Here is a 26,212-nt window from a genome sequence, read left to right as displayed (position 1 = left end):
TTGTTGGTGTTATATCTTTCACTTGGATATTCCAAGCTGCACTGAGTAAATATAGCTGGATAAAACAACGTCTTCATTTCAGGCTGCAAAGCAACAAAATTCGATTATTTTAAAGGGGGGTAATTTTCTATGCCAACTGTAAATTAATGGTGTGTAAATGTTTCTAATCAGATGCATGTTTTTATATTTATGTAATGATGTTTGTTTATGTTTGTGTGTTGTAACTTCGATGTAAAATTGTCTATGTAAACTCAGCTGCCTATCTTGGCCAGGACACTCGCGTAAAAGAGATTTTAATCTCAGTGAGTTTTCTTTCCTGGTTAAATAAATTAAAATTAAATAAATAAATACACTCACCATTACCTGGAACCAGCTTCACAAAACAGGCCAAAGGACTATCACTGAAATTCTACTAACCTGTTGTAGTCCAGCACCACAGCTGGAATGGGAACCTCCACAAGGGTCCGATGTGCATCGTTTTTCACCTTTCTCTGCACAGTATCACCTTCATAAGCTTTGTGGAAGGTGGAGCACATCTGCACTTCCTGCGAGTCTTTCCACTCAACAAACAGAAGACTCTCATCCCTGATCCAGCGCATGGTGCCGCGTGGAGTGTTCTTTGGCAATCTGTTCAAGACTGTTTTTGGGAAACCCGTCCTGTTTGCCCAAATGGGGCCACAAGCCCAGATCTTTTTATACAAGAGGTCCCTGAAGAGTGTGGGGCTGGTGTAAAATTTGTCCACAAACAATTTGTACCCAGAGCCCAACATATTTTCATCCACCAATGCCATAACGGACTCATAGCTCAGGCCCACATTCTGTGAGGCACATGACTTCCCCTCGTAAATAAGGAAGTCCCACGTATAGCCACAGGTGCAGTCTGTGAGAGCAAAGAGTTTGTATCCTCTATTCGTAGATTTGTCTACGGATAGAGGCTGTGCTGCAAATATTATTTCATCAATGGTGATATTCTGAAAGGGATGAAAATAGGTCTTACAGGCTTCTCGAATGAGTTGATATAGAGGTAGAATTTTACCTAACCGTTCATAGGCTGCAGTTCCCTTCTTCAAGTAATTTTTCTCATCTTCGATGGTATTGCTGAAATGAAGAGTATCGGCGATAGTCACAAATTTTTGATAAGACATGACATGTGCAGGAAAGGATGGACTGAAGTACTGGGACTTCCTCCAATATTCTGTCAGTAAAGAGCACTTCAAAAGACCTGTGTAAATCACTAGTCCTATGTACGACTTCAAGTCTTTCAGAGAAAGGTAGAGCCAAGGATTTCCCACATCCTTGCACTTGCTCCCATAAGCATTTGTGTGCTCTACAATAGACTGGATCGTAGTTTTTGTAAAGAACAGCTGAAAAAACTGTAGAGGACTGCTACAATTACTTGGTATAGACTTTGGTCCAGGTTCTTGGACAGGTTTGAAGTCGAGCTGAAGCGGTTCAACATCTGTCTCATCTAAACTGTGCCACCTTTCTGTTGATACACCATTTTCACTCTCCCTGCCATCTCCTCCAGCAGGAGAACATGTGGAAGACAGACGGGATCTCTTTCTCTGCTGTAGGTCGCAGTCCTCATCTGGCGAGTAAATATCAGGTGAAGGCCTATTCCATGGGACAAGAAGAAAAACAAAATTATTTGCAACTATTTTGATGAAATGCCTGTGTTCACACCAACACAAATGTTCAGTCTGTTTTGCATGTGATTTGTTGGTTTAGACAAATGCATACAAACGGCAGATGGGTTTGAATGAACACAAAAATTCACTGACAGTAGGTTCTACTCCTAGAAGAGAAGAAATAGAGCAGTTACACCAGTCCAGTACACAATGCAGCACTGCACAACTGTGCTACAAACCTGATTGTCACAGAGAACTACTCAAACATTATTTACATGTTTTAAACAGCCATTGAGATTTTGCTTTTGCTAGGGTGTTCATAAGACGGCAGATACAAGATAACAAAGAGAAGAGAGTCAGTTTTGACTCCTTCCTTCGCTATTTACAGTCACTTAGCAAAATAGTCTGTAAGTGAGCACCGCATAGTTTTAGTTTTATATAATAGTAGTGGCTCTGGGCATGTGACCTAAAGCATGAATTGTATTGGTTAGCCTGTTTTCTTAGATGAAAAAGAGATTAGAACAGCACTATACGGGGGGGGTCTGTCATTTTGACACCATGAAAATGTTTGTGTCAGGATGCACAACAAATTAACTGCTCTTCATTCAAATATTCATCTTCATACTCATTGTTGTTCACAGGACTTTAAGACTTCTTTAGTCTCATGCTCTTCCATTAAAAAAAAAAGAATGTTTATATGTTGAGCTGTTAATTGGTGATTTATAGACATAGTAACAAATTGTAGATCTGTGGAGTAAAAACTATTTTATTTTTTACACTTAATTGTTGCAGAAGGCCCTTGGTGGCATGTTAATGCTAGTATTTTACTATGCATATATATATATATATATATATATATATATATATATATATATAAAAGCAAAGTCCATTATTATTAAGATTATAAAAATAGTATTATTTGCTATGGATCTTCAGTGACTCCATCGAATACCCATTGTAAATTGTTGTTATGACAAATTCCATACAATTACATTTCTTTGCATCAAACAAAACACTTAACCCACATTATAAATGTGAGCGCTAAACATTGTTAAAAGAAAATATATGTCTCAAGAAAATGGTGTAGAAAAACTCACCAATCTAAAACAGGGTCAAGACCATTCCTGAACATTTCCTCTGCTGTGCTATCCACACTGCTGGCCACACTTTCCTGGTCACAAACATAGAGATCTTCATCACAGCTGGCTATACTGTCCTCCAAGCCATTCTCGGTGCTTTCCTTTGGATCCATCAGAGAGTACTAAAAATCAATCGATGCGAATATATCCTGCTGAATGTTAGGCGAGTAAACAGTGAATTAGTGGCCTCTGCATGTTTAAGGGAGAACAGACAAACCACATGCCACTTTAATCTCAAATTCATATATTATTTTTATTTCAAAGCTCTAAATAATGCCATACCGTTTAGCACGCAAATCGTTGTTTATGCGCCGTTGCTGACTAACGTTCCAGAACAGAATTTAAACCCAGTGTTTTTTTAAACAAACAAAACGCACGCTCATCGTAAAATATACTTAAACTTGAAACCTGGTGGGTAAGCTGACAGAACCACAAATAATATATTACTGTTCCGAAGATTAGTCATAAAAACGAAACCACTCACGTGCTTAGGATGTAAGAAACAATCACATACAAACTGTGTTGTTCCCTTGTTCAACGCGCGGGAGTTCACAGGAAGTGACGTAATTAGTGAAACGCTGTATTTACCATAAACCCACAATCGGTTCATTTTAAAAGTCCCGGCGCTGTATGGCAAAAACATACTAACTGTAATCCTATCCGGTTTTGTAAACATGTTTATTTCGTCCTATTTGAATTTATTTTAGCACAAATAAAACAAAGCCATTAAGAACTTAAAGCCTTCAGCCATTCATTAAAGATAATTTACACATCCTCCCAGAAAACGTTTTGACTCTTTTAATGCGTCTTGACAAAAGTGTCATATAACGAGGTATTAAATACATTTGTTTTATTTATAACACGAGCAGTTAAAGTGAAGTTCTTTCCTTTTATGATGAAACTCACTACTGACAGCCTCTTAAGTCACTTTATAAATCGAAGTATCTGTCATCATAGAAAGTTACTGACATCAGTCATTAAAAGATCTCTATATAAATGTTCTTACAGGATAGCAGAAATGTATAATTCTAAGAGTCGTATTTTTTGTTTAAAAAATAAATTCTGTGCCAGATAAAAATGTATGTGGCCAATAATCACTGCATTACCTCCAAATAACTTACAAAATGAGTGTGAAACCTCATCGACCGATTTGACCAAATTCTGATTTAAATGTCCGTGAAATGTTTCCGTAAATGCATGTTTTCTCACATGTATAAACCAACAAACTACATTAAACAACATTTAATTCCATTGAAAACATTTATTCCACTTTCAAAGCAAATAACAAAACATTTCAAATCAAATATTCTGATCATTTTTTTGAATGAATGCACCATGAATGAACAGTGGGGAAATTATAATAAAACATATACTGAAGACCTAAATCAATAGCCTCTCATGTTGGTCCCTCTTGGGCTGAAAGCACATCACATCACAAGTCTCACATGTGGCTGGTGTTTTCTGGCTGCAGAGCCTGTACTTCCGCTGTTGTCTGTTTTTGCTTATGGAATATAGCAGGAACTTAAAAGGAGAATCCGGAAGAAGAGGGAACTGAGGGAACCGGTGCTTAGTCCTGAGGACACATTTCTGTAAGCTCTAAAATAAGCACCTCCAAGAATGCCTTTCTGGTCAAAGTCTTCTTATTCTTTCCCTTGGTCATTAGTTCATGCATGATGTATGCGTTCTCTACAATGATGTCCAAAAAGTGGTAAAACACACACTGATACCACTTTCTTGGTTCAAGCAGAGCTCGGTAATGTCCAGTAATGCGATCTGACGAATCAACTACTTCCATGTTCCTGTGTGGAAATATAAAACATATTTCAAACTCTAAAAAGAAACCACAAATCTAAAAAGAAATGCCTTGACTTAAGGCATTTAATGCATTAAAGGCACATGGTACTATAAAGTGAAACAAGGAACACCAAATAAATTCTACTAACCTGTTGTAGTCCAGCACCACAGCTGGAATGGGAACCTCCACAAGGGTCCGATGTGCATTACCCTTCACCTTTCTCTGCACAGTATCACCGTCATAAGCTTTATGGAAGGTGGAGCACATCTGCACTTCCTGCGAGTCTTTCCACTCAACAAACAGAAGACTGTCATCCCTGATCCAGCGCATGGTGCCACGTGGAGCGTTCTTTGACAATCTGTCCATGACTGTTTTTGGGAAACCCTTTCTGTTTGCCCAAATGGGGCCACAAGCCCAGATCTTTTTATACAAGAGGTCCCTGAAGAGTGTGGGGCTGGTGTAAAATTTGTCCACAAACAATTTGTACCCAGAGCCCAACATATTTTCATCCACCAATGCCATAACGGACTCATAGCTCAGGCCCACATTCTGTGAGGCACATGACTTCCCCTCGTAAATAAAGAAGTCCCACGTATAGCCACAGGTGCAGTCTGTCAGAGCAAAGAGTTTGTATCCCATATTTGGGGATTTGTTTTTCACGCAGCGCTTCAGTACAGGTTTCTCCTGTGATGTGACCATTCTTTCAATGATGGTGATGTTCTGAAAAGGATGAAAAAAGGTCTTGCAGGCCTCACGAATGACTTGATACAGAGGTTGAATTTTACCTAACCGTTCATAGCCTGTTGTTCCCTTCCTAAAACTGTTCTTCTCATCCTCCTTCCTATCACTTAGATGAAGGGCTTTGGAGATTGACAGAAATTTCTTGTAAGACATGATTTTTGCTGGAAAGGACAGACTGAAGTGCTCAGACTCACTCCAATAGTCTGTCAATGAAGAGCACCTGAACATACCCATGTAAATTACCAGTGCTATGTACGACTTCAAGTCTTTTTGACAAATGTACTCCCACACTTTGCCCTTTCTCCCTTGGCACTTGGCTCCATAGTCATTAGTGTGGTCTACAATGGTCTGCCACATTTTTTTTGGAAACAGCAGCTGGAAAAATTGAAGAGGACTAGTGCATCTATTTGATAAAATCTGTGGCCCAGGTTCTTGGACGGGTGTGAAGTCTAGATGGGGTGGCTTAATATCTGCATCATCTGAGCTATGCCACTTTTCATTTGAAATTCCAGATGAACCATAGTTTTCACTTTCCCTTCCATTTCTTCCAGCAGTAGAAGATGTGCAAGACAGACGTGATCTCTTTCTCTGCTGTGGTCTGGCCTCTAAATCACAGTCCTCCTCTGGTGAGTAAATGTCATGTGAAGGCCTATGGCATGGCACAAGAAGAAAGAAACAGAATTAGAAATTAATACTTAAATACTCCACAATCTAAATGAACAGGCTGGCAATAAAATGACCCCTCAAAGCATACTCTGAATCGCAGTCCTCCTCTGGTGAGTAAATGTCATGTGAAGGCCTATGGAACGGCACAAGAAGTAAAATAAACAGAATAAGCAATTAATACTTAAATACTCCACAATCTAAATGAACAGGCTGGCAATAAAATGACCCCTCAAAGCATACTCTGAATCGCAGTCCTCCTCTGGTGAGTAAATGTCATGTGAAGGCCTATGGAATGGCACAAGAAGTAAAAAAACAGAATGAGAAATTAATACTTAAATACTCCACAATCTTAATGAACAGGCTGGTAATAAAATGACCCCTCAAAGTAAACTTGCATTGTTATTTAGTTCTAAATAACAAAAAAAAACATACCCATCTAGAACAGGGTCAAGACCATCAATAAACATCTCCTCTGCTGTGCTGTCCACACTGCTGGCCACACTGTCCAGGTCACAAATATCAAGATCTTCGTCACAACTGGCTGTAACATCTTCCAGGACCTTTGTAGTAATTTTCTTGGAACCCGCAGCAGAATGCAGAAGATCAGATGTTGCAGTTGTTTGCTGTTGCATTTTAGATGGGTAAACAATGAGTTAGGGATTTTTTCTTTCTTCTGGAAGCCAAGTTATACAACATAAACTGAAATTCAGTTTTGTTTTATTCTTTTATTCACAACCCAAGAGTTTTTCTTAAAGTAGCCCTGTTATGCCATTTTACTTTTTCCTAATTGTGTTTTGGAGGTCTCCTACAATAGTTTTTCATGCTTAAAAAAAAATAAAATAATAATAATAATTCACTGTGCCTGAAAACATAACCTCTCCTTTCTAAATAGCCTAGTCTGCTATAATTGGTCAGATAGCTCAGTCTCAGTTTGTACAGCGTGTGTTGGAAACAAACTAAAGCACATTGCAGCAGTAGGTTTCCCACTCACACCCTCACATGACTTTGGACACTTGGAATCCAAAGGCAGAGAAAATAAACCTTGCCACTTTACCACCTCAAAAAATTTCAGTATAGATGATTTTATTAATTTACTTACTTTTAAACTGTTCCTTGTTTTGGAGGGTCTTGCAATAGTGTCACCTTCCCCAGCGAGCCTATTTTTTCCAGAATTTCCCTGAAAGAAAAAAACACAAAGATTAACTAATCAATTATCTTTCCGGCTCAAGACTGCATTTACTGAAACAGGTGAACTACTAGACTAATTCCAGTACAGAACCTATAGAATTTTGTGCATGCGCACCAAGATTAAAGCAGCAGTCGTCAGTAAAATGACGAGGAACACAACAAAAGTCTATTGGAGACATACTGCTGTGGTGTCACTGCAAAAATGAACTTTAACCAATAACTCTTCACTTTCTCACATTTTGAGTTCAAGGGAGCGCTTGCGGGGGTCAAACATACTTCTCCAGGCAAGGATGACATATGCTATGAGATGATAAAGCACCTATTAGATTTATCGTTAAGAATGATTTTTAAGACTAACAAAATATGGGAGACAGGGAATTTGCCAGCAAATTGGAAGCATGGGGTCATAGTGCTAATAGCTAAACCAGGAAAAGACCATTCTCAGACATTTAATTATAGACCTATTGTGCTGACATCAAATTTATGCAAATTTGAACAATGAACAGGTTGACTTATGTGACTGAAAGTAGAGCCATTTTTTTCGGTATACCAAGGTAGATTTAGAAAAGGGAGAAATACAATGGATTCAATCGTGTGTTAGGAAGCTGAAATTCGAAAAGCTCAAATTAATAAATAGGTGCTTGTGGGAGTCTTTTTTGATGTAGAAAAAGCTTACAATACGTTGTGGAAAGAGGGTCTTTTAATAAAATTGGAAAACTTGACAATTGATGGAAAAATTTATAACTGGATTCTGAGTTTCTTGTTTGGAAGAATGATTCAAGTAAGAGTAGTGACTGCTTTTTCTCAGATTCTCCCAATTGAGAATGGAATTCCCCAGGGAAGTGTGAGCAGTCCTATTCTTTTTATTTTAATGATAAATGACATATTTCATAACATTGATACTGGAAAAGGAAGATCATTGTATGCGGATGATGGAGCACTATGGAAAAGGGGACACAATGTTTTATTTGTTGAAAATAAAATGCAAAAAGCAGTGAATGAGGTGGAGAAATGGGTGAATAGTTGGGGTTTTCGGTTTTCTGTGGCAAAAATACAAGTAATATGTTTGACGATATACAATACAAACATATACAATTATCATACCGTGTACATTTGCTTATTTACGGTATTGAGAGAAAATAACAGACACAGAATCTCACCTGCGCCTAAGCAACAACTTTCCACCTAACTGTTCTCTTGCTCCACCCACACGTACAGTGGAGACAACATCAGAGACACAGGCCGTTATCTCTAATCTCTATCCCACGTCAAAATACGAGTTAAAATTGGCACTAGTATGGGAATACTTTTTATATAGAAAAGTCAAATGCTTATTTGTACTTGAGGGTAGACACAGGTTACAAAAACTGGTCGGAAAGTGGCTGCAAAACGAGGAAACACATCGAACATGTTTACCTATTCAAAATATCATCCCTCCGAGCTGATACAGCTATGTCCCATGTATAATTTAAGGTTAATGCATTATGATTTCTGTGGTGTGGAGTGAAGCACGAAGAATAAAAAACAAACACAGCTGTAAAATAATGACAAAAGCACTGCTATATAAAAATATAGGCTAATCTGTTTGTTTTGCATGTCTCTCTGTGAATGAGCGGTGTTATGTCTTGTACTACATACTCAAGTATGCTCCGGCGTGGCTTAAAGTGGCAGGTTTAACAGTGCTGCTGTCTCACTATCTGAGGATGTGATCACAAACACTGAGAGCCTCACTGAGAGAACAATTAATAATCATTTCAGCATTTTATTTGAGAAAACCACTGTCAAAAATGGGGGTGGTGTTAGCGCAGTGGATAAGACGCATGCCTGTGGTGTGGGAGACCCGGGTTCGAATCCACTGTGAACCGCCAGTGTGTCCCTGAGCAAGACACTTAACCCCTAGTTGCTCCAGAGGCGTGCGACCTCTGACATATATAGCAATTGTAAGTCGCTTTGGTTAAAAGCGTCAGCTAAATGAATAAATGTAAATGTAAAAACAAATACATTGACACTCAAAGCTCTTCAATACAACCCGTCCAAATAAAAGTCTGCTTTTTAACTCTAAGAAATTTACAGAAACGTTTGTAACGATTGTTACGATTGTACTATAATGTAGCCTACTTCTAAAATAATAATAATAATAATTTACATGAACATTAGGGAATATAATTTTTCCATTATTTTAATTTCTGTAAATCTCTGTTGTGCAGCCCTTTGCGAAAACATAAAAGAATAAATGTTTTAAAACATCAATTAAATTGTTACATTTTTCATTACCACCATTTTTGATAGTATATTTGTATTAAATCATAAAAGTACAGAATCCAGAAAAATTAAGTCAAACCAGAATTTATGAATTTGTATGAATTATTAATGATAAATATAAATTATTAAACAAATAAATAATCAATGGTAAAATTGATTATTTTTGATTAATGAAAAACAAGATATTTTCTGAGACCATTATCATACCATGAAAATCTCATACCGTTACAACCCTAGTAGAAAGGAAGGAGGTAAACAGCGTGGAAAAGAAAGACCATTAAATTGCTCCTTGCTATTCCAGAAATCCCCCCTTAGTTGTTCCCTTGGCCACTAGTAGATTTACAAATTAATAAGAGGAGCCAGAGTCTGGAAGAGCAGCAGCAGCAGTATATATTCCTACTTTTAAAATAAAATGGCAAAAGATTATCAGATCATGTGTCAGTTTTTACTACTGAATTATTAGCTATCATCATAGTGCTACAGTGGATTGAAGAAGTTCAGCCAGAAATAACTGTGATATACTGACTCAATGGATGCCTGCACATTTGGGTGTGAATGGAAATGAGGAAGTAGACTTGCTAGAAAAGAAAGTATTAAATCATCCACAAATAGAAATTAAGTTAGCATTAATTAAAGCTGAATTCAAGAGAGTAGTAAGAAATGGCAAGACCTTTGGCATAGTGGGTCTAAAGGAAGACATCTACTATTCCAGATTCAGGAAAGAGTTGGAAAGGAGAGAAAAAGATATGGAAATATGAAGAAAGGTGTCATCCTTTCAAGACTGAGAATTGGACATACAGCATTGAATTATTGTCTGTAAGATGGGCAAGCATGAATCGGGGAAGTGTGACAAATATGGGAAGTTGGAAACAGCGAAGCATATTCTTTTTAAATGTTCTGCATATGAAAGGGAGAGATTTCAATTAATTCAAGAATTAGGATGGCTGGGAGTTGATAATATTTCTTTAAATGTATTGTTAGGAAACGGTTCAAGGCAATCAACAGTGCATTACATTTTGTTTAAATACCTGGAAAAAAATAAAACAGGAACAATAGATAGAATCTAGGTTTTTTTGTTCGTTTATTTATTTTGGGTTGTTTCTGTCTTCCATATCTGTGCACACTCCCGATCAGTAGGTGGCGGTAATGCACAGTGTCGCTGGTGTGCCAAACCGCCATAAAACACTAGAAGAAGAATAGCTTTTCGGCAGGAAGCGAGGCAGGGATTACTGACGGCTCGTTTCATGCACTTCAGAATCGCCTTTTCTTTTGGGAGACAAAATTGGAAACATACGCCAATTGCTCAGTGTTTTGAACGCTATGATATATAACGTTACATCTATTATTTATCATACTTACGGGCTGTGATTCAGTGGAGCCAGCTGGTCCAAATAAACTGGGTACTGAGCCATCTTTCAAGAACAAGCGTTTTGTGAATCTTGCCTTGAACTCCCCGAGATTAGAAAAGCAGTCATCAGTAAAATGACGGGAACACAAAATAAGATTGGGGTTGTACTGCTCTGGTACATTGGAGAAAATGAACAGTAACCACTGATTCTTTGCAGCCTCGTCTTTCGGTAGTGAAAATAAAACGAATTTACGTTCACAGCGTAGGAAACAGCGTCTTCTCGACATGATGTTAACCACACTAACAAGCCACAGTGTTTTAATCGCGCGACGCAGAATGTTTTACGTGTAGCTGTCACGGAAGTGGGTTTCGGATTACTGACGACTCCTTTTAGGCTGTTCAAACGGCGACAGATTCGTCACTGCGATATTCCATATTAGATTAAAAAAAACGTGTTTCACCAGCTGTATACATTGGTAACATTCATAATAAAATGTTTCGTCTCCGTGGTGTCAGTACCTGCGTATTTCACGCAGTGTTAGGGAAGTTTACCATATGTCACTCTCACAAACAACGCCCACTTTAACATGAGACACTCGTTTCAGTGGATGACCTCTTCAACGAACCTAAGAAAAAATGTAAGTATTTTATTTTCAGGGTTACTGTGTATGTAGTGTGCTATCATGTGTTCTAATAAACAGATTCAGATCAAGTTAAAGGTCACGTTTTTTGAAGCTTTGATTGTGTTTACAGTGTGCAATATAACGTGTTCATGTTTCGCGTATTTTTCACACAATTCACTTATCTGTATACCGCTGTTTTCACGGTCATAAAAACGGGCTGATGTCTTCCTTGTTTTATAAAGTCCCTCCTTCAGAAATACGTAACGAGTTCTGATTGTGCCAGCGGTTCCTGTGTTGTGATTCGACACCAGTTTAGCGCATGTTGCCCTCCTGGGGCTATGGTTTTGAGAAGCAAGTGGGCAGGATTTGTTTTGAAAACCTGGCAATGGAGATCTGAACGCACGTGCACTTATAAGCACAGGAGCGTTTTTACTGACGAGATACGCATGAAAATCGCGTTCGATTTTTTGCACAACCCTAACATCTAGTTAACAAAGCTAAACAGCATTGCCCTTTGTGTAATTAGTTACAGAAACTGTTAAACGTACCAACTAAATAATAAAATACACTTACCGGTTGTGGTCCATAAACAACGCCTTCTCCAGACAAAGAGGGAACTGCTCCATCTTTCAAGAATAATCTTTGTGCGAATCCGGCATTAAACTGATTGAGATTGATGAAGCTGTCCTCAGCAAAATGTGCTGCACATAGTTTAACATGTGGATTATAAATTTCGGGAACCGAGTTAAACATAAATTGTAACCATCGATCTCTCAGCACAGCGTCCCTGGGAAGGCCAAACAAAGATGATTGGACTCCGAGATGAAAATAACAGCGTTTCGACGACATGGCTACAAACACACTCAACAAACACAACACTTCCTCTTCTCCTTCGGAGCGCAACAAGAACACGCCCCCCCCCCTTTGCGTGTTCCTGTGGGCGGAGGTTACTAAAAAAAAACTGTTCTAGTGACGTTATTACTGCAGGAACTAGAGGGATGTAGTCCAAACTGGTGGTTCGAGGTAGGCATTGAACCTTGAGCTTTAGAATTTTATACTCTAACAACAACATTACACACTAACTAAAGTTTGAAACATGGGATCACGAAGAACGGGACCTTTAAAATTAGCAGAAGTTAGCCTACCTAAAGCAAACATACATTTCTTTGAACATAAAAGTCCCGTTTACATAAAGCCCTTTTTTTTTGGTTTACACAACGTCCATTGTTTTTACTGCCAAGCCTGTTCATTGGTCTGTAGTTTACTATTGTATTTAATCAAATTATTTATTTTCTGAGGGACTACACAAACAAACACACACACACACACACACACACACACACATACATATATATATATATATATATATACACATAACACGTGTGTGTGTTTGTATGATCTATAAAATAGTAAGTAATCTGTATAATATGTATATATACATAGACGCATGTGTGTGTGTGTATGAGACAGAGAGAATACAAAAACAGATGGGCTACTTTGGCTTGACTGTGCTTTATCTTACTCTGCTGATTTTGTTATATGAGATCTCAAGCTTGTACCATCAGTTCTGGTGCCTCTGTATCCTCTTCCCTAGACAGTTTCATCTCGGATTTAAGACTTGATCTGAAATCAATGTTTACATTGGTTTAGAACTCCGTTTAGAACAATTCTGCATTCAGTTTCTTATATAATAAATTAAATTAACAATTTTATATATGCTTAATAGTGTGTCTGTATTGTACTGTACATTATGCTCAGTTAAGTGCTTTAATTTAACTAAATGATGTGAATCTGTTGTCTGTCTTTGAACATGTAGAGAGCACTCCTGCTTTTATTTTACATAAAGACCTACTGGTCTCTTGTCAGACTACTTGTGTTTCCAACAGTAGAAAACATGTTACGAGCAATACAGGATTCAAAGCCAAACTCTTTAAAACTGTTTATGTGATAAACAAATAATAAGGCATTTTTTCTACAATTTGTGTGATATACGTCACATGTATGGCATGTTTACATTTTTGAGGTGACAAAGTGTTTGTTAAACGTGAACTCTTTTGTTTGAAAGTCCTGTGGCAATCACTCAGCAGCCACAACTTTTTCATAACTGACATAGGAAGAATATATGATACTGTGATGATACATTATTACGTATATTAAATTTAAAATTAAATAAAAAATATATGTAATAATAATATACGTATATGGCTAATATTGCAGTACACCGCTAACCTCATAATAATTTGGCATCTCACAAATGATACCTCTCTCCCAAACATTAATTAGAATAGGAAAAGTGTTATTTACTCTATTGCAGTTCTTGAACTGAAAATGACACAAAAGTATGTCAGTTTCATAACTAATGAGTGTGGGCCTCTTTATATACTATAGTGTGGGACTTCATAAAATCCCAATTCTGAATCAAAATGCAAAATTATACTTATATTGTAATCACTGCGATCATCACAATATGTAAATAATTTTCTTAACATGTTTGTCCTTAACTGAATGATTTTAACTAACCAGATCCAGTCTGTATCCAGACCAGATGGTGGATCAGCACCTAGAGACCACCACAACAGCTCTGAATGTCAGCGGAGACCCGGACAACTAGAAGAGCCCCAGAGACACATCCGCTGCAAAGCACTACCGAACTGAGCAGGAGGATGGTATCACTGAATCAGCGATGAATTGACTTTAACTGAGAAACTGACAGTTGACTATTGTTCTAATTTTAGAGCTGCTTTACAGCAGAATTAAAATTTGTTTGCATTATTGACACACTATTTCTAATGAGACAAGATTTTTCTTCATAGTAAAAGAAACGTGCATTTTACATTAAGCTGCTTTGAAGCTATGTATTGATTAAAGGTTTTGTGTCAAAACACCTTTTGTGTCACTAATTCAAAATTATATGTATAATGCTAAACTATTCGTTGTTTATCACTCATTCTTTAGCAATATAAAAAAAGAAACGATTGACGTGCCCCTTTAACCACAGCAATATTGCTGCTTAAATTACACTGACACAAATTTAAGGACTATTTTTGAACATCTGTCTACACACGCGTTGCAAAGAAACAAAGTAAACACCTTATATAATGCATTTACCATTGTCATTAGAAAAAAAAAAAACCTAGGCGTGGTCTGTGAGACGCGACGTGAAAACGAATTAAAACTCTGAGTCTGATACATTGGGACATCGACAGGGGAAACCACAGTGTCCATAAATGATACAAACATTCACAAATAATGTGAAGTCTGCTTCGTTGAAAATTCCCTGTGAGGAATCTGTGGAGGTCTAACATCTGCTGAAAATTCAGGTTAAACTATTTGCGTGCACGCGCATTTCCCCAGCTGATCCACGGCACTGAGGTTAGAAGATACTGAAGCGGTCACGTGGTTTTCTGGCGAATGAAGCTTCGGACGTCATAGATCAAGTGGTTTTCTCAAAACGAATCAAGTTCCTATACAGTGCTTCAATGTGAAATGTGTTGTACACACACACACACACACACACACAAGCTTCTGTGTTGAATGTAACATTACTACATGTAACCTTAGCTGATTAGCAGAGCCAAACAGCCTTGCTCTTTTTTTCCGTCCTTGCTATAACATGATATAATGATATAAATTATAAATGGAAATCACAAAAAATGAAACATACTTACAGGATTTGGTCCATAAACAACAGTTTCTGCTTTTAAAGAGGGAACTGCTCCGTCTTTTAGGACAAGCTTTTGTGCGAATCCGGCATTGAACTCACGTACATTGAGGAAGCTGTCCTCCGTAAAATGTGCAGCACAGAGAGCTATATAGGTGTTATACTTTTCAGGAACCGTTTTAAAAATAAACGTTAACCACTGGTCCCTAAGTCCAGCATTCCTAGGAAGTCCGAATACAGAGGACCTGGAAACGGGGTGAAAATAACAACGTTTTGATGGCATGGCAATAACACTCTACTACAAATCTTCCTTTTCCTGTTCCACGGCCACACCCCTATTATTGCGTGTTTCCAGGGGCAGGGTTTATGTAAATTTTAGGGTACGTGATGTCACCATCCTAGGAAGAAATTCGTTGTAGTATGGCAAGCTGTTTTAGCATTTAACTTGGTTTTGACTATCCATAAATAAAATTACGGATAGTCAATTGTAATTCCAGATATATATATTGTGTGTGTGTGTATATATATATATATATATATTGCAATTATGACTTGTCATAATTGGAATTAAGATATCTACAATGCGATTATGACTAGTAATAATATAAATTGAAGATTTTTCTATTGTAGCCGCACTGTTGTATTGAGTCAGGTTTATCATACAATGATAAAAGCATATAGTATATTGTATTGTATAGTATAATGTATATAGTGCATTGTTGTAGATTGTTACTTTATTCTTGAAAAGATGGCGCTGTATTAAGCATATATAAAAAGTGTTTCTGTTGCTCATGGAAATGTTTCTGAAACATCTGTGTATTTGACAAATGTTGCATTTAATTCGCTTCATCTGTGACAAAGTTCGCAAACACTGCGTGAGTGTCACTAACGGAAGCAGAAAGTGTCCGACTTGACGGCTCCATATTCAACTCCACCCCCGACTGCATGTGGCTACTCTCGTTGATCGCTGTCTGTAGCCATGCTTCAAGTCGAATGCACCTAATAATAACAACATGACTAAATGAAACGAAATAACGTTATAACATTTAGTTTTGGTCAATGAAAATGAAGAGACATTTTAGCATAGTTTTTATTTTGTAAAATACATTTAGTCTTGTTTTTATTCGTCAACAATATTGTATTATACATTTTAATTACAGTCATCGTCACATGACCAGCATTTACGTTGCGTCTCCTTTTCATTTCCATTTGTTGAAGCATCGAAAAATTCATTTTGGTCCAGAAATAACAAACATTACGACTTTATTCAGCATTGTCTTCTCTTTCGGGTCTGTTGTGAATCCACGTTCACGACACTGCAGTGACGCTGCTGACATACAACGCTGATGACATGTTATCTGGTGCGCCTGAGCTTCGTTTACAGTCTGAGGGAGACGCACGTTGTAAAAAAAATCTTTGCAAACATGTCTGAGGACTTTGACACAGAGGAAGACTGTAAGTACATTTTTTTACCCAGCCATATTTATTTGAACCCGAATACACGAACGAAGAACTAAGAGCGATGGAAGAAGCTCCTACACAGCAGCAACCGCTGTCACAAGCTCTGGAAAGGCAAAGCGCAATGGAGACCTGGTGGTGTAAATGTCTTCATTGCCATACGATGCCTACAGACCTGGAGAGCTTGTTCTGCACCGAGTGGGACATAGTAATAACCATAGGCGTAATTTGCGGGTGGGACATGTCCTCACCACTTTTTGCCAAGATTGATATTGTCCCTACCACTTTTTGAAAGTAATTGAAAAATATCTTGCGGAAGGCATGTATTAAAAGGGAAAACAAAATCAAGAAATCATTCTTCATGATCTAATTAGTGTGATAAAACAAAAAATACATTTGACTCCTTATGCATAACTGGAACAGTGTGATGACGTGATTTGCAGCTGTCGCACTTTTCGTTATTACATTATAGCATTTTATTTTAAAAATGGAGCGCTTCCTTTTGCTAAGTAAGTCTGCCCTCTATTAAAGATTTTTCTAGTCAACTAGTCACACATTATATTAAATTGATTAATATAATAATATATTAACCATATTTTTATGTATAGGCATTCTGCGCTTAAGATCACGCATAAAGCTATGGCCTCAAAGCAATGTGATTATGAACGTGTCAGGGGAAAAGAAGACATTTTAATTATTTATTAATAAATTAGTGTTTTCTGAGTCCTGTCATATGCAAAGATGATGTTGCCGAATGCCAATGCTTACTCGCTATCTCCACATGAACGTGCCTTTAATGGAAATGCACCTTTTCATATGGACTATAAAATTAAAGAATATTACAAAATAGAGTTGTTTAGTTTTCATTATATTTATTTTATTATTCATATAAAAATAATAATAACCTGTTTTGGTTATATTTACTATTAACTGCAGGTTTTTCTTTATTTACCCTCAAAAAATGGAAGTAAAATGTGTCATGCCCTGTATGTGGAGTACATTGTAACATCTGAGGGGCACATTGGAACATGACCATAGGTTAAAATTTTATCTGATGGAAGTTTTTTTAAGAATTAAAAATAATCTGATTTTAGAGTTTGACAATGAACACATTGCAACCAATGCTTGGGACGACCCACATAAACGAGCAAAAATGCTTAACATGTATTGAAATAATAATTTGTAAATATTAAACATTGTCAGTATTTATTCTCCTGTTTTTCGTTGTTTCTCATTAAAATTCATTATTAAAGTCAATCGTGTAATGTCACAGAATAGCACATTGTAATGCAGTGTTACAACGTGCCCCATCTGCACAGCTGGAATTTTAAACTGGTTAGTGTCTTCTGCTAGTTATCAAAGCATTAAAAATGAACTGATAAATAACAGATTGAAGATAAAATAATAGCAGATTTATATCATTATAAATAAAGAAAACTGAGATGAAAAATTTACTTAAGCCAGAATTTAAATTTTACTATGGTAAAATACATGTTCATTTATATCTTCAAAAGATTTTTGTAATTTGGCGCACATTTTTTTCTGTGTAATGTTGATATGGTAACTAATAATAATAATTCAAACCACATGTGTTACAACTAACCCGCTTGTTACTTTGTGCTCCCTCTACTCCCTGAGTCTGTAGGAGCGTGCAGCAAAAATAATGCGAATATGGTTTTCACACTAAAGTAAAGTAAGACGGCACCAGAGAAGGTGAACATGTTGGGATCCTTGTGGGGGAAAAAAAAAAACCTTGCAAACACTGTCACCGGCAGCAGGTTTAGTTTTAATTTATGTTTTGTTTTCATTTTGAAAAGCTTATTTATTTGCTGTTCACCTCAATTTATGCTATGGAGGCTCTCTTTTATTTTATTTTATTCCTCTGTGTTTGCTAAATGTTCTGTAATTTATTATTATAGCCTAAAACAGCATGTTGTGTAGGCCTATGTCATGCCTCATCTTATTCATTTTTGTTAATAAACGTTTTGTAAGCCATTGAATCTTATGGTTTTATTGTTATTGTGTATTTTAAAAAAACAACAACAACAATGAGTCCTTTTTATTTTTTAGTCTTAAATTTTGAATGAAAGGTGTATGTAGCCTATACATGTATAAGCAAAACAGACAATTATCTTTTATTGTTAAACCTGACAAGATCGCGATGTCGAAATTGAAAGCATCCGAAGCCGGGCTTATAGCAGAACAAAAGAGCAATTCCATTCACAAAATTCAAAACAGAAACAATTCTACTGATGAAAACGAAAGGGTTAACCATTTTCGTAACCATATAACTATAAACTATAATAAAAGTTCATCAGCATGCATTGATGAATAGCATGTTGTAGCAAAAAAATAAAAACTGCTCTTGCGACCAACTCAGACAGTTTGACCAGTGGGTCTGGAGCGCTGAATTGCAGCTCCCCGTCAGTAATGTTGCACCCCCTCAGCACCTGTGTTCAAAATTCTCTGTCGCAGCCCCTGGTACATTGTTGTATTTTTGGAAAAAAGCAAAAATTAAGTTTTTTTTTTCAACTCTAAACCCAGTCCCCACGTAAATTAGGTTATTAAATCAAAAACTAGCAAAACGAGTTGCGCGGTGTCCCCACCACTTTTTAAAGCAAAGTTACGCAGCTGGTAATGCCGCAGCTGGAACATGTGGAACATTCAGCAGATGAGATGACATCTGCATTGCGCTGTATAATGGAGGATACTGGCTTTCCGCCCCTGCTGAGCCGCAGTGTTTTAGACGTAACATTTTGTTAGACGTAGACATATTGTTCTGATATATACTTACAGATTGAAAGGACTTTATGACAGGCATGGCATAGTATGTCACTGATTTTGATGGACGGGATGGGTCCTTCGCTGACTCTGGAGTTGATAGCACCAACCGAAGTTTTGACACGGAATCCTTAGCTTCTTCCACAGATCTTTGTCTGTCATATGATTTCAGTGGGGTTGACTGGGGAACACAAGCTAAAAATGTGGTTACAAATTCCTCTCTGTTCCCCTCTTTCTCAGCTGCTACTGGAAGCAGACTGGTAGAAGGTGTAGCTGCTGCCTGAGATTCTGCACCTGTACCTTCTGATTTGGTGTCCTGGCTTAGCTGCAGTGGATAATTCGGAGTCTCCTAAAACATTTCATGGTACAGTTTTATTTAGGGTTAGGGTAATTTACAGTTTAATCCAAAGCATAGCATTACAAAACTTTTAACAACCGTTTTTAATAAAACTAAGAAGTCAAGCAATATGAATAAGTTGCATAGTAACTGTAACACTGCACAATCTCACTATACTGCTTACATACCTTTGTGTGTGGTAAACACAGGCTGGGCACAGCTGTTTTTTTCAGTTTTGGACGTATCTTTCCCGTACCTGGTCTGAAGTCGTCTGGTGAAAAATGCTCACTGCACAATGTCAGCAGACGGGCGAGCTGAAGAGGTAAATCAACATCTCGCTGAACACATAGCAGCCATAGCTTTACTCGCTCTGGGTCGTTTACCGGGAAAGAGTAAAAATGAATCCTTTCATTTGTCGGCGTTGGTAATGCACTTTTACATCGCCGTGGTTGTTTTTGGCGATTAGGACATCCGCGACATGCACACTTACGCACCATTTAAAAAAAATATAGCAATGGCAAAATACAAACAATGTAGAACAGCTTGAATACAGCGTGCCTCTCCCTCAGACTGAATACCTGTCTATCTATGCTGAAGACAAACGAAGCTCGGGCGCACCAGATAACACGTCATCAGCGTCACACACATACACAAGTGTCTTGAACCCAACTGGTTGCGCTCGCTACGCGGTCGCCATGTTGGACCGTGCCACACTTTCCGTAAAATTACGTAACCTCCACTAGCGAAGCGGCCGCCACGTTGGTCCGGACAAACTTTTAAAACAGTACATCTTTTAATTTATTTTGTTAAAACTTTTGTTTTGTATTATTAATTGTTATATACACGTGTAAAGGGTGCTTTGCAACTTATTTCACCTATTTGTACGTAATATTATTTGTACTTTTATCTTTGTTACTTCCACCTACTAGAAATAAGAAAACAAATAATAAACTAATCTTTTACAGTTTATGACACGAAGGCGCTAAATTCTTCTTTTTTAATTTCCCACTAGCAATTTGCACTACAGACATCCACAATCCATATTTTGAGGGCTTCTGCCTTTTGTTCATGTTTGTTTTACAACTGCCAGTGTAACATTCCATAAATTTTAGAAAGTAAACCTTATGTTTGTGATATTTAGCAGTGAACAATAAATGAAATATTAAATAAATTATTAAAATAATACCTCAGTGAGAATTTTGTGTGTTGAATTTTGTATTTTAAGCGAAGTAACAACATATACAAATACACCACAGTAAAATAATGAAGAATAATTTCCACAATTTAAGTTAATTGTTTTTGAGTAATAATAATAACAAAACATTGTACACTATATTGAAAACACATGAACTTCAAGCGACCATAATTGTTACGGTAAAAACACAATGTGCGCACACACACACTTTACTTTTCAAGACCTCCATTGCCTATAAAGCAATCCCAGCTACAGTTGCCAGGGTGGTCATTTGAGGAGTAAAACCCCAAAAGCACTCCCTGTTGTCCATTTTCCTGGTGACCAGACCCACAGTCTTTGTAAAGCTGGCTGCACTGTAGGTGGCTGTACCTAGATATGCTGTACGACTTTCTGTACTTTTGATACTGTCTCTTTGATTATCATCACTGGAGCGGACCCTGACAGACCTGTGAAAGCTGCCCATATTCGGGGGAGAGTCCGCCGGCATTTGCATTGAAGTCCTAGAGCGCGAGGAACCACTGGGTCACCCTGGTGTTTGTCTCCTTCACTCCGGCCATCCACTGTAGGGGAGCATGGTCAGTTAAGAGGGTGACGTGGTTGCCGAAGAGGTAATACCTGAGCTCCAGGACTGCCCACTTGATGGCCGACGCTTCTCTCTCTACCTTGGCGTACCGTTGCTCTGCGGGGGTCAGCTTTCGGCTTATGTAGATCAACGGGTGTTCCTCACCGTTGTGGCCCTGGGATAGAACAGCCCCCAACTCGGTGTCGGATGCGTCCGTCTGCAGTAGGAAGGGGCGGTTGAAGTCGGGGGCTCGGAGCACTGGCTCCAACGTGAGGGCTGACTTTATCCGTTGGAATGCCGCCTCTGTCTCAGGGGTCCAAGGGATCTTCTCTGGCTGCCCCTTCCTGGTAAGGTCTGTCAGGGGAGAAGCTAAAGAGGAGAAGTTAGCGATAAAGCAGCGGTAGAACCCTGCCAACCCCAAAAAGACCCGTATCTGAGTTTTGGAAGTAGGCTGCGGCACGGAGAGGATAGCTGCCACCTTCTTCTCTTGTGGTCTTCGGGTGCCGTCAGGCTTTGGAACCATGATGATGGGGCTGGACCATGTGCTGCGTGATGGTTCAATGACCCCTAACCTCAGCATCTCCTGTACCTCTTCCTTGATGGTGTGTTGCCGAGCTTCCCGGACATGGTAAGGCTGCTGCCGGATGATGACCCCAGGTAGTGTGTTGATGTCGTGCTCCAAGACATGGGTCCACCCAGGCTGGGGGGAGAACACATCAGAAAACTGACTGAGCAGGTGTTGCAGCTCCGACTTCTGGGCGGCCGAGAGTTGAGGGTCCATATTGACAACCACGGGAGTTGGTGTAGGCAGAGAGCTGGGGACCCGGTCCCGACCCAGCGCTTCAGGAGATTGACGTGATATAGCTGGTCCTCTTTCCTTTTTCCTGGCTGCCGCACACGGTAGGTAACAGGCCAACCTTTTCTGTGATGGTGTACGGCCCCTGCCAGGTGGCCATGAATTTGCAGGCGGCTGTGGGGACCAGAAACAGTACATGGTTCGGAAGCAGCACCACCAGATCCATCCCAATCTGCTCAAAGGGCACCTCAATGATGGGCAGCGGTATCAGTGGGCTGGGGGGAGGGGACGGAGGATATTTCCGTTGGCAGGTTTGTCAGGCCTAACAGAAACGCCTGACTTCGGCCTCCAAGCCCGTCCAGTGGAATCGGTCGCGGATGCGCTGTATCGTGTTCTGAGCCCCCAGGTGGCCTGCCATAGGGTGTGCGTGGGCTATTTCCATCACCGCTTCTGTCTTGCTGCGCAGGACAACTAGCAGGGTTTTTTCCTCCCCCTCAGCTGCGCGACACAGTAAAGCAGGCCATTTTTCACCACAAAGTGAGTTGGGTGGGGCGCTGGCTGGAGTTCTCTCCCTTCCGCAACCCTCACTTGGGCCCAACAGTGTTTTAAGCGGTCATCCTCGTGTTGCTCCTTGGGAAAACCCCCGGCCCCAGTCACCTGCTGGTAGAGATCAAAGTAGAGATTAGAACTTGGAGCGGGGTGACTCACCATCCTTGGGGCTGTCCGAGGCCAGCAACACGGGACGCCGTTGGGACATTTTCATGATCTTCCAGGTTGGGCGGTTCCTGGCAGGGCTGGCAGGCTGAGTGGCGGTGGTGAGCAAGCGATCTAACTCCGGCCAGTTCCTACCAATGAGGATTGGTACTGGCAGATTCTTGACTAGTCTGACGTCTGCTGGCCAGGCGCCGGATGGCACAGCGATGGTAACCCGCCGCGCAGGTACTTCTCGGGTGTCGCCATGCACACAAGTGATTTGCAGCTTCGTTTTGGCTTCGGCTTGCAGAGGTAGGACCGACGTTTTGACCAGGCTGACCACACTGCCGGAGTCAAGAATGTCGAGGAAGGGGCGGCCATTTACTTTCACTTCCGTCTGCGGCACGTTCACCATGTGCACGGCGCAACCGGCCAGCCAAGGTCGTTCCGGAGAGCGGGGTGCTTCGGTGGGCATGGGCTCATCTTGAGGGCCGGGAACCACCGGCCTGCTCACTGGTCGCTGGGTGCCCTCCGGCGTGTGCCGCTCCTGGACCACCCTTCGGGGAAACACCGGCGCTCTCTCCCCAACCTCCCGGTGTTGGGTGGCCTCTGCCAGCCCAATGGCCTCGACCAGCTCATCAATTTTGGACAGGTTCCGCATACCGGCTGCCTTAATGAAAAGGTGGTGAAAGGGGGTTGGCGTGAGGCACTTTGGTGCTCGGCTTCCTCTTCAATTGGTGCGCTGTGTGGTGTGGGTCCATGCTCTCCCGTGTGTGGTGGGGCTGGCGGTCACACACTGCTCTCCGTAGAAACAATAGAAGATGGGGTTAGCCGAGTCTTGTGGAGACATCTCTCACCTCTGCGTTCGTTTTCTGGGTTTATGTAGCCAGAGCTTGATGGGGCGCAGGTGTGGCCGCTCAGCCCGTGACGAGCAGGTGCAGGTCTCACTGCTCGGTTTCTAGGGTGACGCTGATGAGTGCTCGGGACACGTGTCACAATATATATATAAAACAATTATGACAGCACATCAATATGTGCTGTCTGCATATTTGTTATACCCATAGAGGGGCAACCACCCTTATTGAAGTCACTATCAAGCCAGCTTAAGTGTTCCTCCTGTTGAAAATACTCCTGGCTTACAATTATGTTAAATCTCTGGCATGAACAGTTAAGTCAGATGGGTCAAGTTAAATTTGTTGTTTTGATGCATCTGATTGCTGAGCTGGGGACACAAAGAAGACATAAGCACAGCAAAACTGGAACAAAACTATGTCTGTGAAACATCATTGCGTGTTTCCAGGGGCAGGGTATGTGATGTCACCATCCTAGGAAGAATTTCGTTGTAGTATGGCAAGCTGTTTTACATTTAAAACTTGGTTTTGACTATTCATTAATATAATTTTGGATAGTCACAATTGTAATTTCAGATATCTTTATTGCAATTATCAGACACAACATTTTTCATTAGATTTTACGAATAGTCACAAACCCCTCACCTAATACACATACAGGATGCCAGTTGAAACAGTGTATGCCGGTTAGAAATTTTGTCCGACTTGAGATGGCGCAGACGCCACAAGTCACGTGTGGCATCAAAGTACCGCGGAAGTGTTTCGACAGCTCCCAGCTGACTCAGCCGCAGCAGTTTCTCCAGAGCGACTGCAGGAGTGCTGATGATGACACAGCTGTTGGCCAGATTCACCGCATGACAACGATCACGTGTGTTTCGTGTTATTCGAACCTTTTCAGTTCCAGTAAATCTGTAAAACTGTAAAAGCTTTTTTTTTTCTATTGTAGTCGCACTGTTGTATTGAATCACATTTACCATACAACATTGATAAAAGCATATATACCCCCACTTTATTAGTATTTAAATAGTATATGACTGTTAAACTTTATTCTTGAAAAGATGGCGCTGTATTAAGCAGTATACAAAAAGTGTTTCTGTTGCTCATGGAAATGTTTTTGAAACATTTGTGTATTTGACTAATTTAAATTTAATTCACTTAATCTGTGACAAAGTTCGCAAACACTGGGAGCAGAAAGTGTCCGGCTTGACGGCTCCATTTTCAACTCCACCCCTGACCGCATGCGGCTACTCTCATTGATCGCCGTCTGTAGCCATGCTTCAAGTCAAACGCACCTAATAATAACGTGACTAAACAAGACGAAATAACATTATAACATTTAGTTTTGTCTCGTTTTGGTCAACGAAAATGAAAAGACATTTTAGCATAGTTTTTATTTTGTAAAACACATTTAGTCTCATTTTTATTCATCGATAATATTGCATTATACATTTAATTATAGTCATCGTCACATGACCAGCATTTACGTTGCGTCTCGTCTCGTTTTCATCACGTGATAAAGGTTCATTGACAACAATAATTAGTGTTAATTTTTGTCGACAAAAGCAACACTAATTGTACCCTAGCTTCATGTTTTTATTTCTCTTCTCTTTACTGCTTAAAGGGATCGTTCACTCAAAAATGAAAATTATGTCATTAATGACTTACCCTCTTGTCGTTCCAAACCCGTAAGACCTCCGTTCACCTTCGGAACACAGTTTAAGATATTTTAGATTTAGTCTGAGAGCTTTCTAAATACTTTGGTTAAAGCTGCAAACAAATCATAAATATGTCAAATGTGTTTTAAAAGCAAGTTATTGAAAAGAATGCTTTTATTTATTTTTTGTATACAATATTTGTGCATTTGCAGATGTCAAATATGCCAGATGTCCAGACTTGCTTTTTTAGAATTCTCATATATGTAAATTTAAATTAAAGTTATGTTTCTTCCATTGAATGATTGATATTGTGTTGCTGCCATAATATATATATATATATTTTTTTTGTTTTTTTGTTTGAGGAGTATGCAGCTGAATGTGAAATATTTTTTTTTCACATATTTAATTATGTTTATATGATCATGCTGCTTATAAAGAAAACTGCTCATCAGTTAATATAATATTTACGTGTTAAGATGGTACTTAAAATGTTATGTGTTTAAGAGCTTCATATTCATACTATCTTTAGGTTCTGAGTGGAATGCAGACATAATCACAGTGGATGTTAATAAGGTATCTGTATTATTATTTGTTTTTAGTACATTTTCAAGCTTTGTAATGTCAAAGACAGTTGTAGTGGTATGGACTCAAGTAGTCATGTTTGTATGGTTTTCATTAATATTATTACTTATCATCTGTTAAATATGGTTCTTGCGTTAAATGTATATTAAAATATAATTGTATATATTACTGTATAATTATGCCAACTTGAACATCACTTAGACCTGTAGACGCTGGCGGGTGACGCTAGAGGGTGATCATGAGCCGCAGGA

At 39.2% G+C, this 26,212-nt stretch overlaps 1 protein-coding gene across 1 annotated transcript; it reads right to left on the bottom strand.

Moving 5' to 3' along the window:
• Positions 1–4,089: 4,089 nt before the first annotated feature.
• Positions 4,090–19,590, bottom strand: LOC132142270 (piggyBac transposable element-derived protein 4-like). The gene is made up of 6 exons (XM_059552017.1): positions 19,304–19,590; positions 7,069–7,146; positions 6,402–6,592; positions 6,210–6,254; positions 4,711–5,952; positions 4,090–4,566 (listed from the first exon to the last, which is right to left on the bottom strand). Exons 1-6 carry the CDS (start codon positions 19,328–19,330, stop codon positions 4,335–4,337), a joined length of 1,815 nt encoding a protein of 604 aa, XP_059408000.1. The 5' UTR covers positions 19,331–19,590; the 3' UTR covers positions 4,090–4,334.
• Positions 19,591–26,212: the final 6,622 nt, after the last annotated feature.

Source organism: Carassius carassius, chromosome 6, assembly GCF_963082965.1.
Source record: "Carassius carassius chromosome 6, fCarCar2.1, whole genome shotgun sequence".
Taxonomy (NCBI): Eukaryota; Metazoa; Chordata; class Actinopteri; order Cypriniformes; family Cyprinidae; genus Carassius; species Carassius carassius.
This window is presented reverse-complemented; position numbering and strand designations above follow the sequence as displayed.

Bases quoted from the DNA above. Each gene is read 5' to 3' on its own strand.
- LOC132142270 (XM_059552017.1), bottom strand. From the start codon at position 19,330: ATGCCTGTCATAAAGTCCTTTCAATCT. The intron at 6,255-6,401 runs GTATGTTTTTTT...GCCATTCCATAG, and splicing joins CTTGACCCTGTTCTAGATGG to GCCTTCACATGACATTTACT. The intron at 4,567-4,710 runs GTTAGTAGAATT...ATTTCCACACAG, and splicing joins GTGGTGCTGGACTACAACAG to GAACATGGAAGTAGTTGATT.